Source organism: Oncorhynchus nerka, linkage group LG14, assembly GCF_034236695.1.
Source record: "Oncorhynchus nerka isolate Pitt River linkage group LG14, Oner_Uvic_2.0, whole genome shotgun sequence".
NCBI classification, from domain to species: Eukaryota; Metazoa; Chordata; class Actinopteri; order Salmoniformes; family Salmonidae; genus Oncorhynchus; species Oncorhynchus nerka.
Genome location: NC_088409.1, coordinates 39,242,766 through 39,257,324, shown reverse-complemented (window position 1 = coordinate 39,257,324; position 14,559 = coordinate 39,242,766). Strand labels below are relative to the sequence as shown.

The 14,559-nt window shown below is 40.4% G+C and overlaps 1 protein-coding gene, 1 long non-coding RNA gene and 1 pseudogene across 3 annotated transcripts; 1 reads left to right on the top strand and 2 right to left on the bottom strand.

Annotated features, from left to right (window-relative positions):
• The window catches only part of LOC115142230 (ribosome biogenesis protein BMS1 homolog), a 28,699-nt pseudogene extending 24,568 nt beyond the window's left edge, over positions 1–4,131 (bottom strand).
• A 252-nt stretch (positions 4,132–4,383) lies between these two features.
• LOC115141030 (short stature homeobox protein-like) lies at positions 4,384–8,107 on the bottom strand. 2 transcript variants are annotated; one of them, XM_029679606.2, is made up of 4 exons: positions 7,885–8,107; positions 5,835–5,957; positions 5,572–5,747; positions 4,384–5,491 (listed from the first exon to the last, which is right to left on the bottom strand). In XM_029679606.2, exons 3-4 carry the CDS (start codon positions 5,710–5,712, stop codon positions 4,802–4,804), a joined length of 831 nt encoding a protein of 276 aa, XP_029535466.1. In that variant the 5' UTR covers positions 5,713–5,747; positions 5,835–5,957; positions 7,885–8,107; the 3' UTR covers positions 4,384–4,801. The 2 variants fall into 2 exon arrangements, with proteins under 2 accessions (XP_029535466.1, XP_029535465.1); XM_029679605.2 differs by lacking the exon at positions 7,885–8,107 and adding an exon at positions 6,482–6,703.
• Positions 7,124–10,207, top strand: LOC115141031 (uncharacterized). The gene is made up of 4 exons (XR_003865321.2): positions 7,124–7,292; positions 8,032–9,021; positions 9,273–9,585; positions 9,820–10,207. It is a non-coding gene; the product is annotated as an uncharacterized LOC115141031 (long non-coding RNA).
• The last annotated feature ends 4,352 nt before the right edge of the window (positions 10,208–14,559 follow it).

Here is a 14,559-nt window from a genome sequence, read left to right as displayed (position 1 = left end):
ACATTATTTATTTTTTGTTAAATGTTTCAAAGTATTTTCCTTTTTTGAGTCTTACTGAACATGGCCCAGGGGTTGGAACTGACCTGTTCTTGACTGACGTGGCCGCCGGGCAGGTCGATGTACACTGCGTCCTTATCGTACACGACCCCCGCCATGGGAGCGTAGAGCAGCCGCTCCTTCTCGTTCAGCGCCCTCTTCTTCTGCGCTTCAGGCAGAGCGCAGGGGTCTGGCAGGAAACTGATGTCTGCCACCGCAAAGTCACCCACGCCTGCAGAGGGTGCCATCACGTGTTAGGTTTCAAACCAAATTGCCCAATGTTAAGACAATATAGCTTTCAGAATCAATGTTTTCAAAACCCTACTTTTGTACAACTGTGTAGGAGTGAAACATTTCCCAAACACACCACCGCAGTAACCACATGCTGTTTATTTACTAAATACATAGGTGAATGTGAATAGTGCATCTCAATATGTACTAGCTTTGAGAGTATTGATGCAGTATTTAATTAATCGCTTCTCTACAAGTTAGCGTTCATCAAAAGGGCTCAGATTCTTATTTGCTCTTAACCCAAATGAGCATACATACCAGGGATATGGACCTGGCCTTTATTCTTCAAGTATGTCCCCCTCAGGTAGCCATAGAGAGATACAGTACGATCACACTTGGGGTCCACCCTCACCATCTCAGGGTCCGTCAAATCCTCCATGCTGTGTAGATGGCGAGTGTGATCGAGGAACAGTGAAGGGGTACAGTTCAACAAGAACATTTGAAAACGGAAGCAGGGTGCTAGCTAGGATCCATCGCTCACAGGCACGCAAGTGTGCACAACGCACGCACACACACGCACAAACCATACACATTATTTCTATTAGAAAACAGCTCTGTTACACACAACCATACATGGCACCATTCAACAGCAGCATAGCATTTACAAAACAATAATAGCAACATACAGTACACACCACTTGCCCAAAGCTCGGGTACTGCTTCTCCCTGGTAGTTAATTGGTTTGATCCATGTCACTTTCCCTACTCTGAATCAGTTCTGGCTACGTTCCATTACAAGCACATTGCTCTAAAAGGTCTGGACACTCACCGGTCGGCCACGACGTAGGGATGAGATTGCTGCCACACCAGCGGGCGGAACTTCATGACGGAGATGAAGCGGCCCAGGTTCTTGACCTCCTGGGTCTGGTACTCTCCGTACACCATACCGGACAGGTAGAAGAGTTTGGCACCCTGTGGAATCAAAGAGGGGACGTGGAACACTGTTCAGGAAACTTGTGTTGGATTAGGTTCCGTATGTCTTGTTTATGAGATTGTTAGCCTTTATAACTATAACACATAACACATTTACAAGCTCTGACAGATAGTGTGCACTTTTTTAAACGTCTTATCAAGACAAGCCTATGAAAATCACAAGTCAACTTGTCACTTCGATAGCACAAGAGAAAAAAGCTGAGTTGCAGGATGTATGAAGGGGACGTGCAGGGTTGGCACAGACTGGCCAACTCCGCTAATTTACCTCCAAGGTTTATCTAACACATCAGAAATATCTCAGCTCTTGCAAAGAAATTAAATATGAAATGTACTAGCTATAGATTGTGTATATATAGATTGTATATATTTAGTTACAGTATGGTGTTCAGTTGTTGTTTCTTTTGGTATTATCCATGCTCAGTACCGTTTGAATATATTTGTGGAAAACAAGTCAAATACTTCACAAAAAAACCTGTCAAACCAACTCCATCATCAAGTTTGCTGACGACACGACGGTGATAGGGCTGATCACCGACAATGACGAGAAAGCCTACAGATAGGTGGTTAGAGCCCTGGCAGAGTTGTGCCAGGACAATAAACTCTCTCTCAACCTCAGAAAAAACAAGGAGGTGATCGTAGACTACAGGACGGCTGAAGAGGTTTGGCTTGGCCCCTCAGATCCTCAGGGACCTTTACAGGTGCACCATTGAGAGCATTCTATCTGGCTGCATCACCGCCTGGTACGGCAACTACCTGGCCTGAACCACAAGGCTCTACAGAGGGTGGTGAAGACTGCCCAGTCATGCAGGCAGCAGGACATCTACACCAGGCGGTCTCTGAGGAAGTCCAGAAGATCGCAAAGGATTCCAGCCACGGACTGCTCTCTCAGCTACCTTCCGGCAGGCGGTACCTGAGCATCAGGTCTCGGACAAACAGGTTCCGAGACGGCTTCTACCTCCAGTCCATAAGACTGTTGAGCAGCTAACCCTAAGCTGTCTACCTGCAGAGACCCATCTACCTGTACAGACCAGTCTACCTGTACTCACCTGCATTTTAAGAGACTATTTGCATGGACTCACTCAGTCTTACACACAATTGCAAATACGATTTATGGTGTGAAACCAAAGATAAAAAGTTTGACCTGGTAGACCTCAGTCCAGAAGCGATGCTTGAGCCGCTTCTTGGTCTTGCGAAGGGCCTTGTTGTTGCGGAACAAGTCCAGGTGGGTGAGCACGCCCATGATGCGCGGGAAGCCATGCACCTGGCAGATGTTGAGGAACTCAAAGGTCTCCATCTCAAAGCCGAAGTTGGCGTCAATGACAATAAAGTACTTTTTTTTTTAAGTCACGATATGCCTGATGGAAACAGCAAATTTGTCGGTAAACTTTCCAAATGTCAACAAAACAAACACTCTACACTTTTCCAGATCAGGGAGTAGCATTAGTGACTAGCATGGTGGTGGATTTTTTTAATTTTTTAAACAGTACGCCAATTTTACCTCTTATTTACGGCTCGCCATTAAAGCTACGTAAAAAGGTAATCGACTCCCTTGCAGCCTGAATGGAGGATATTTTATGTACGAGTCGGTCACCGGGGGACATGACAAGTGTATAGCCGACTGCATAGATTACAGTTGGATGCAATTGAAAAACAACCTACCGTAAAAGGAATATTAGCGCCATCTGCCGGCAGGTGGGCTACTCTCCACTCTGAAGGAGTTGAGGCAAAGCTGGTGAATAAATGATGTTTTACTCAGGTAGTTCACCATTGAAAAAAAATGGGCACAGTTCCAGTCTACTTAAGGGATGGCTCACCCATGGATACCGATCTTATCATGGAAAACTTCAGCAATGTTTCAACTACTTACTACTTTTTAGCTACTTTGCAACCATTTAGCATGTTAACCTAACTCCTAACCTTTACCCCTAGCCTAGAAGGTTGTAAGTTTAGCAAATTCGTAAGCTATAATACGAATTGTAATATATCATACGAAATGGATGGACATTCACAAATTAAATGTAACACATACACAGAATAAAAATCTAAATGCTGTGGCCAATAAAAGGCCACTCTTAAAATGTGCAGTTGTGTCACAAAACACAATGCCACAGAAGTCTCAAGTTTTAGGGGAGCATGCAATTGGCATGCTGACTGCAGCAATGTGCACCAGAGCTGTTGCCAGGTAATTGAGAATGTTAATTTCTCTACCATAAGTCACCTCCAATGACATTTTTGAGAATTTGGCAGTACGCCCAACCGGCCTCAGAACCGCAGACCACATGTGACCACGCCAGCCCTGGACCTCCACACGCGGCTCTTCACCTGCGGCATCTGAGACCAGCCACCCGGACAGCTGATGAAACAGAAGTATTTCTGTCTGTAACAAAGCCCTTTTGTGGGGTTAAAACGCATTATGATTGGCTGAGCCTGGCCTCCAAGTGGGTGGGCCTATGCTATTCCAAGCCCACCCGTGGCTGCGCCCCTGCCCAGTGTGTGAAACCATTGATTAGGGTCTAATTAAATTAAAATGGACTGATTTCCTTATATGAACTGTAACTCAGTAAAATCGTTGAAATAGTTGCATGTTGAGTTTATATTTTTGGTCAGTATACATGGAGTGTGTCGGATTTAAATACAGAATACGAAATATTCTTAGACCAGTTCTGTACTTGTCAAAGCTAATTGCAATTTATGAAGGCACGGAGAAATAAAGCCACATTACCTGCGAGATAGCTACTTCCAACGACTTGATTTCCAGTCAGTTAATGAAGTGCATTTGTTTACTTCATCTGGACAAACACAATAGTTGCAAAACAAACGTGTTTCCAACTGTCTCAGATGCGTACAGAGAATCCGGAAGTGATGGCCATTTGTATTTCCAGGCGTCTAGGAAACATCACACCAATTTAAAAGTTCCGCCATATGGTTGTAGTCTAATATCTGCAAAAATACATCTATCAATGACAAAGGAAGAGTGATTTAAAAGCCTTCTCCTAAATTAGATGCGAGTCACATGCTACTTACCGGACACATGACTCAAATTACTGCGGGTATGGTAGTCCTATTTCATTGTCAATTATGAGAGAATAAAATATCAAAACAGCAGTTCAAAGTAGGTGTTTATTTGGAATAAATTGTGATACATTATGTAAAATAAATTGTCAATGTATTATTCTACTCATATTATACACCCTTTATAGCCAGTAAATGTGTTTTTCTCAACTGACTCACCTGGTAAAATACATGTTTTAAAAATAAATAGATGAACACTATATTATAGTAGTAACGTACCTCCCTAAATAACGCAGGAGCTATGTTCATTCATGCAACAGTCCTATTGTACATGGCTAATACATTCAGGCATGCCTTAATGTTACCGAACTCATTCTGGGATTGATTATAAGTCCATCGACAATAATTAAAATGTTCATTATTTGTTTCATTGAGACCATCCCGGAACAGCACTACTTCTCACAAGAGCTAGACCTATTCAAACCTGGAATGTTGGCAACCCTTGAAGATCTAGAATATGGTAGGGGTGTTTACTGGTCCTGCCACTGGGAAGACAGTTCATGTAGTGGGGCTTCTTGCATAGCATCAAAGTGCCCAGAAGGACATGAGTACTCATCGGAGACTTCCCTGAACAGGAAACCCTGGTCTATGGGATAGGGGTTCTCAAGTCCTATGTCCCAGCAGGCTGAGTCCGGTGTGGCAGGGCAACTGGAGAACGGGTCGAAGGTGCTGCTGGCACGAACGGACTGGAGTCCGCCGTGGGCGTACTGGGGATGAAGAAGTCCAGACGGAGGTGAGTAGCGGAAGTCCTGGCCCTCCCCCTGGGAGCAGAACGGGAACTCTTGGGCAACGTTGCACCATTGAGCTTCTGGCAAAGCACCTGGAGAGATAGTGTCCAGGAACCTGTCATGTCTCACTCCCACACTGAATGAGGGACTGCTGTATCCTGCATCCCCTGGAGAGAGCGGGAAGGTGGGGGGACAAGATGAGGGACCGTAGAAGCAGTCCTCCTCGTGCATCTGGCTGTGGCTCAGCGCCTGGTCATAAGAGACTTCCTCTATGTCGACCTGGTGGGTCACATCTTTGATCCCATGGAGGAGTTTGGAGAAAGACTGTGTAGGTAGAAAAGGACTGGGGATAGGGTGAGCTGACTCTGGCTGAGGGGAGACTTTGTGGTCCCTGTGCTTCATTGTTCTGGCTCTCCTGTTCTGAAACCACACCTGCAACAGATAGGGATAGCTAGATGAGAATGTGCTTTTTACAACGTAATTGAATGGGAAAGGTGTGTGCAACCACTTACCTGAATGCGGGATTCTGTTAGGCCAGTGGCTTGGGATAGGCACTCCCTCACGGCAATACTTGGGTAGGGATCAACATCAAAATCCACCCGCAGAAGCTTCAGGTGCTCTTTGGTGAAGATAGTTATCTTCCTATGCCCCATGGTCCTAGCACCCGTCTGTGCGGCATTGTCTTGACCTGCAGAACAGTACCAATGTTACTGACATTGATTTAGATATTGTATTTTGAATAATAGAACAAAACGGCCACTACAGCTCTAAATACCTCTGGCATCCAAATGATTACATCAAGACGGGAGCCAATGGAAATGGGACAAAGGGAAGTGTATCAGGGAGGGAAATATCCTCTTCCTCACTGCCCAATCTCCTACTGGTATAGACACACGCACTTCAAACAGTACAAAGAGATAAACAAACATACAGACAAAAAGGTAAAGGATGAATGAATCACAAGTATAAGACAAACAGTGGTAAGTATCAAACATTGAAAAACATGTCAAGACAGTTAATACAGTAAATACATACAATTCACTGAGGACAGTTCACATGTTAAGAATGTAATACTACGAATAGACAGAAACACAAACACTTGGAGAGTCTGAATACTATGTCATACTATCAACAAATTATCTGTTGATAAGCAACTGGTTGCTAAGGTTACGATTAATTTAGGATAAGGGTTAAGGTTCTTGCTAGAGTTAGTAGAAATGTTACTGATAGGCTGTAGATGGATTGTAGAGCATCTACAGATGGACTAGTCTATCCAAGGACATAAATGCACGCAACAAGGCAAACCTGATTGTAACTAGACTATAAAAAATATATTAAAGAAAGTAAAAACAGCACAACTGTGATCTTAAAAGTAAAAAGGCTAAATCCAGAAGCCCAAAATCCATAGATTTTTATCCTCACCAAAGCTGCAGTCCATCGAAATTTCTGTTGTTTAGCTCTGTGTCAGTTGCTCTCTAGTCTTGGTCTAAGTCCTCAGTCTCTGTGACTGAATAACTTGTGGATCTAAGATATGTTTCTTGCTATAGATCTCTGACACTGGAGCTCAGCAGTGCCGTTTTTATACCAAACTCTAAAGAGAAAGTTAGAATAGTGGGGTGTGGTGTTCTCTTGGAAGACAAGACATTTTCATCTCAAGGAGGTCATTTGCAACACACTTCCCCCCTCCCCTGGCCTAATCACCTTAACCATGTGACACACATACAAAATTAACACTTACCCCACCCTCTCCTCAACACAATCATTGCATCATTAATGTTTGTTTTTTATTTCAGGTACTGTCCATACGTTTACAGCTCATTGACTTTATGAAAGAGACAATAAAACAGATTTAAACAGATAACAGGTGTGAATGGTGCCTTCTTGTTTCAAGGCAATGTAATCTTGATTTGATCATTTTGTGTGTAGCGCATGTACAGTATGCAAAGTATGGTTTGAAATATATTTGATTGAAAACAAATGAAAATAAAGTTGTGTAAAATAAAATAACCTCACCCACCGGGTGAAACAGTCATCAACGCCCAATCATGTCTGATATCGCTCTATCACCACCTCCTGGTGAGGACGAACACCCTTGGCTGTATCTACAATAAATGTTTTATTTTCTCGGAATAAAGGATTCATCCTACCGGATAAAATGTCTGTTATGTTTAACAAAAGTTCAGGAAATACTAGCGTTCAAGAACTCGCCGTCGAACCTAAAAAACACATTGAGGTAAGTATTTTGTTTGCTTGCTAGCTAGCTAGAATAACGTTAGCATGCTAATTAGCATGATAGCTAACCCACATTTGCTAATACAACAAGCAGTGTTAGTTGATGCAAACTAATCCTATACCTAAATAGATCACTAGCTAGAGCACTAAGTACCTACTTTAGCTGGCTAAAATGTGACCAGATTCGAAAACTTTCTAGCCAAAGCAATCTAACTAAACTGACAAGCTAACGTGTTAGCAAGCTAGTTAACTGTTACGGAGTCAAGTTGATAGGTATTCGACTAGCCGGACTGTTCCCCGGACTCCACGTGTAGGGATTTGTACAATGCACAAACAAGGCTATTGAACTTGACATTTGTGTCAGTCTTTATTCCTTTATCCAACATATCATACAGAAACATTAACTGGTAGTTTCTGAATCTGGGCACATTTTATCCAACTAACATTAGTCTAGCCAAATACATTTTCTCTAAACACCTGATCAAGTTAGCTAGTTAGCTAGCTAGCTAACTAATGTCAGCTTTTGAATTGTAGCTAACACCCAGTTAGCTGGCCATTTTATTCCTTGTGTTAGTTGATAAAGTTGTTCTTACCTTGCCTTCTCAATGCAATATGAAATGGTGGTCACAAACTTCCACTTAACTGTTTATAGCTTTAAAATTAGGCTCCCATGCCTTAAGTGTTCGGTGATGGTATTTATCTAGCTAAGTAACTGTCTCTTCTTTTTCTTCTTATTTCAGAGAAAGCATGTATACAATCTTAAGTATGGAGAACTGACTGCAAACACACTGAAGAGAGAACATGCCCCTAAGACTCCTTCCACCATCAAGCAGAGCACATTACTGAAGACAGTGTCACAGGAATCCATCGACAAAGATGTGGTGAAGTATGTGGTCCAAGGGCTCCAACCATTCGATGTTGTAGAACAAGAACCATAAAGAGAGTTTGTCCATTATCTGCAGCTTAACTCAAATATCTTATCAAGGCCCCCACTGCGCTTCAGGATTGAAGCCTCCAAGGAAATGAAGAAGAAGGTGACTGAGGCCATGAGAGGAGTTGACCAAATCGCCACCACTGACTGCTGGTCTGCAAGAAGCCGGAGCTTCATTGGTGTTACAGCCCACAAGATAGACCCTGACAGTCTCAACACATGCTCTGCAGCCCTGGCCTGTAAACTGTTGAGAAGATTGCACACCTTTGATGTGTTGGCAGGCGCCCTAAATGACATCCATTTTGAGTTTGAAATCTGAGTTAAGATTGTGAGAACAACAACAGACAAGGGCTCTGACTTCTTGAAAGCTTTCCCAGTTTTTGGAGAAGATTAAAACAACGAGGCAGTGTGTGGTGAAGCAGCTCAGACAGGACAGGAAGATGGTGAAGAGGAACAAGAAGAGAGTGAAGAAGTGGAGTTTGTTGATGTGGCAACGATCCTGAAGCACTGTGCTTGCCACCTACTCAACTTAGTGTCTACAGTTGATGCCCTGAAAGCAACATTCAGTGAGGCTTACAAAAAAGTGTCCCGTTCAACATTTGGCAAGTGCCAGCACTTTGGAACAAATGCGGAAGATCCACACTTGCAGCCGAAAAGGTTGAAGATGCTAGCGCCTTCCAGCTGCTGTGCCTGAATGCTACAAGGTGGAACTCCTGGTTCATGACTGTAGAAAGACTCCTGAGGATCGTCAAAGACAAAGGAGAGGCAGTCGTCTGAGTTCTCTGCAAAGACTTCCGAGGTAAGTAAGGATTATGTATTATTTTTGTCATAATTTAAGGTCTTGAATGGTGTCTAAATCTGTTGGTGTTTCCTGACACTTTGCTTGGGGACTAATAACTGTTTCACATGTTGTAGCCATACACTATCATTGATCCATTTTGTCAACTACTCATCCAGCCATTGATCACTGTAGTTAAATCAGGTGAAATGGTTAGTGGTCCTGTTTGTATAGTGTTATGAACACAGTTATTATATATATTTTTTTCATAGGTTCAATGCATCTGAACTCACCTTCCTCACAGAGTATGCTGCCACCATGAGCCCAGTCGCAAAGGCCATCAACATCCTGCAGGCTGAAACCAATGCCCAGATGGGGTGGCTACTTCCAACTATCAACCTGCTGATCACAAAACCGAATCAAGTTGTCCCTGAAGTACAGTAAGCCTCTGGTGGATGCGCTACAACTGGGACTGAAGAAGCACTTCGGCCAGAATGTTTCACGACCCTGAGCTGATACCAGCTGCAATCCTTCTCCCCAAATTCAAAACAACGTCAACAAAGGATGACGCCACCATTAGAATGGGTAAGACAACATGTGGTTAATTAGCAATATTTTATTATTCATGAACAACTGTGTATAGTGTACAATGACTCTTCATAGATTTGAGAAACACCCATTTCAACTAAATTCCTGACTTTGTGGTTCAGTCCAATGGGTAGCCTATTTAGCCCTGTTGCTTGGTTTATATAGATGGGGATTGATTAATGTAGGCTCATAACAGCGTGATTTATATTTTCGATCTTCCTTGTACTTTAGGAATGGACTACATCAAGGACCACCTGGAAGAACCCTTGCTGCAGCTGGGTTATGGCACCAGTTCATCAGATGAGGATGACTTCTCTGCCATGAAAACATCTCAAGCATAAGAAAGCTCCAAACAGCTGGACGAATACCTGGCCTGTTCAGCTGATCATATGGCGTTCCTTCCCGGCAGTGTCAGTGATTGTAAGTTCTTACGTGTACTGGCTATATTCCTTCATTATTAAGGCATAATTCAATTTTGTCTGTAAGAGATGTATTTTGAAGTGTTTCCTATTTGAGAATCCACATTTATTTATTTATCTGAGCTCTTCTTGCATCCGTAAGTAAGACTGTTACCTTTAGAAAAGCTCAAACTGAATAAAAGTTTTTTATGCTTTTTGTGTTTACGGCTCTAACGTTTCATACTTTTGATACTTAAGTACATCCACTGCTTAATATAAGGAATTAATTGTATAACATTTTACTTTTACAAAAGTATGATGACTGAGTACTTTTTACTCCACTTGTACTTAAGTACATTTAATGTAGCAAAATTTGAAATTGTGTTTTTAAAATTATTTTTTACAACATTGGTTAAAAGTAGCGCTACAAAATGGTATATCATACACTACATTTGAGGGACAATGGGTAAGTGATTCTGCTTTGAAAGTTGATCAACTTGCAAACTCACTTTTGAGAAATTGGCCTTTGAATGTTTTGGTATCTAGTGAAGAGCTCTTCTTTGTCTACACCCATTCAGCATCGTTCACACCCATCTAGTTTCGCCCTCGGAGCACACACTTGACGCTCTGGCGATGATTTGTTGACCTATAACATGAAAACAGCCTTACCGGCTCTGCTGGCAACAATTTAATTAAATTCTTGCAGATGTTTACTGACACCGGCCATATTCAAAGGGTGTTGTACACACGTCACGTAACATTAGCTGACGAGCCAGCCAGCGAATGTTAGCTAGTTAAACAACAATGAACACAGTGCCGGGCATTTCAAAATGTATTCTGATTGTGAATTCATTCATATTCTGGAACACACAGATATTGATCCTCATTTTCAGTCGTAGAAAAACTATTTTTACTCAAGTATGACAATTGAGTAAACATATCTTAATAGAAAATGACACAAGTAAAATACTACTTGAGTAAAAGTATCTAGTTTTAAGACCGAATCCAGGTGGTTTGTCACATAGGCACAATGGTAAATAAGTCAATGTCATAAACAACATAAAACACATTCAGGATAATTTTAACAATGTTTTACTGAATCTCACCCAAGTGGTACAATTGTTATTAATTCAAACTATAGTAATTGTGATATAAAAAGTGGGCAAACTTGTTTTATGTGGCTAATTTAGTTATTTATTGGAACAGAAAAATTGACAATGTGCATATGTATACTTTATATTTCCTGACCTCACTTGTATGTAGAATTCATTAGATTAAAGTTGAACAAGATTCCAAAATGATATGAATTTGTAAACCTTTTTGATATATTTCCAGTAGCCAGATGACATCAATTGAAGATAGTTACCACCTCACAAGAGTTGCAATGCGAGCTGGATTTCAACCATATTGATGAGAGACCCTATCAATCACATTTTAATGGCCGCTATTATCGATCACATGGAGCATTTTCTGTGCCAGAAACGGGGGCCATTTGAGGTGTTATATAGCCTAGTAGTGTATTCTTTATGTTTTGGAAGTGCCCTTAATACTTACCATTAAACACACCTATAATATCACTAGGTACTTATCGCAGTGGTAGGCTCTTCCTTCTCCTGCTACAACAAAGCGGTACCTGCTGCGAATCGCCCCTGTAGCGACAAACCTACCAAATCTATCTACCAACAACTTGACTTTGAGCCAATCAGAGAACAAACACAAAAAGTTTTAAAAAAGAGGGCATTTTCTACATCAATGGATGAGCCAGTCACATTTCATATGCAATGTAGGCTGTGGGATGGTAGCTTTTTGCCAGTTGTGTAAAGTATTTAAGTAAAAATATTTGAAAATACTACTTAAGTATTTTTTTTGCTATGTGTACTTTACTATTTATATTTGTGACAGCTTTTACTTCACTACATTCCTAAAGACAATAATGTACTTTCTACTCCATACATTTTCCCTGACATCCAAAAGTACTCCTTATATTTTAAATCCTTAACAGGACACCTGTCCTGAGAGAACATTCCTGACCATCCATACTGCCTCTGAATAGGTGGACTCACTCAACACATGCACTGTTTGTAAATTATGTCTGAGTGTTGGAGCGTGCCCCATAGCGATCCGTAAATGTAAACACAAAATAAATGGTGCTGTATGTTTTGCTGAATGTAAGGAATTTTAAATAATTTTTTACTTTTGATACTTAATTATATTTTAGCAATCACATTTGCGTATGATACTTAAGTATATTTAAAACCAAATACTTTTAGACATTTACTCAAGTAGTATTTTACTGGGTGAATTTCACTTTTACTTGAGTCCTTTTCTATTAAGGTATCTTTGCTTTTACTCAAATATGACAATTGAGTACTTTTACCACCACTGCTTTTTGCCTCATGACCTTTACATTTTTTGGTATTCTATTAAAAAAAGGACATGTTTGGCTCTCAGAAAACATATTGGTCAAGCTCAGGAAATTTGGAGCCTAAATTAGCCGTAGCTCTGTGAATGGGCAAGATTTAGCTAGCATAATGGTGAACACTTAAACATAATTTTAACTTCTCTATCAAACATATTTTAACATTTTTAAATGTTGTTAATTGTATCTATACTTTAGCCAAGCATGGTGGAAATGTATGAGTGGGACATACAAACAACATGAAACATGGACAAATAGATAAAACTGAGTGTTTGTATTTATTTAGCTTTGCACCATTGTTTTCACACCAAATAAATTATGACACTTCCTGAATGTGGTGTCATTTTAGGAAGGGGTTGTTTTCTTAAATGGAGAACAACAAACTAACAGGGTGGGAAGTGATATCAGGGACACACAGAATCTTAAATCAAATAATAATAAATACAATAATCATGAAAAAACTTTATTGAATTTAACTAGGACTATAAAATAATGAATATTGTAAATATTTCATAATTTTATGTATTATATTTATTGTGGAAGTTGACACAGACACAATACACATAACACTCCCACTATGGACATTCCCCCCACCCCCTCAACAGTCTGTACTCTACCTCCACCTCAAAGGACATTTATTCATGCACCACTGCCACAGTTGTTATGTATATAGTGTTATTTCTATTGCTGTTTTTTTATTACAATTTTCATTATTTTAGTCCACTTAGAGATCGAAACCTAAGATTGTCACTGTACCCTACAATCACACCTGCAACCATGTGACTATTAAACACTCTGAAACTGAATCTGAACTAAATACTTCCTCCAAGCTAGTAAACCACTATGGCTTGTATTGACATTATAATTACATCACTATTACTTAGCTAGTTTCCATGAAACAGCTGCCTGTGTTAGATGCCGAGTTAGTGGTGTCCTTTATGTTGTGATAGCTAGCGAATATGCTAACATTAGCTAGCTAGTTAAACATTCAGCTATGGACTGGCAGTATGGGATTATGGAGATTTAATTAAATTATTTCTTCATCATCTTGCTAGGTAGTTATCTAGCTGTGGCCATCTGGCTAGTATAAACAAGGCTTTCTACAAAATAACAACAATAGCTCAATCTAAACCATAAGCAACACACACAGACATGCATTGCCATACAATGCTACTGCCACCTTCTGGTTTGAAGTATTTTAACAAGGTGGCTGACGAATTCAAGGTCTTTGCTGTGTGAACACAGAAGCTATTGACTGCTGACACTGTTCAGAGGTGCTAAGAACTGTTGGCAGGCAAACGTTTAACAATCCTACCAGTGTGTCTGAGCTATAAGTGTCACATTATCACAGAGTCACGTGGACTATTTCACAAGCTTAGAAGATTAGTGCATTTAATTTAAGTGATGTTTTGTCAGTCATTCGCACGACATTAGCATGACAAGCAGGTTGATTCACCTCATCGGTGGGTCACAGGTCACATGACTTTTGTTTTTATTCATTTTGATCTTATTACAAAACTCGTTCAAGTTATAAACATGTTAAATTAAACCCCCAAAGAGGCATAATAGTGTTCACAAGATAAGACAAGATACGACACCGGTAAGGAATATGTAAAAGAGGGCCAAGATACATTACATAAGACATGGGTAAAAAGGAATAATTAAATACATAAACCTAATTTAGTTTAACTTAATTGCTTATTTTGAAGTACATTTTTATTAAGTTGAGCCAACTCTTGAATTTTTAAAATTTCTTTCAGAAAAAGGTGGGTTTGGAAAAGATTGCATTAATATTATATAAAATGTTACACTTACAGTAATAAACATTGACCAAGCAGTATAAACAACTTTGCAAGAAGACTTGTCAGTATCATAACTTATATCTAAGCACAAGTGTTTTCGTGACATTCAAAAAAATACTTTGAAAGCTTGTTTGCCAGGATACATCTGGGCTACTTTATTGATTAAATGCTTGTAACGTAGATGCAGGGAGACAGAAAGCAAGTGCCGTTAGGGAGTTTAATGACTAAGACCATGGCACAGTACAAAACAAGAGATGCGTCTAACATGGAAAAATAAACCATATTGCCTGGTGGGTGATAACAATGGAGTACAAGATAAATAGGAAATAATTAAGGAGTTGATGAAGTCCAG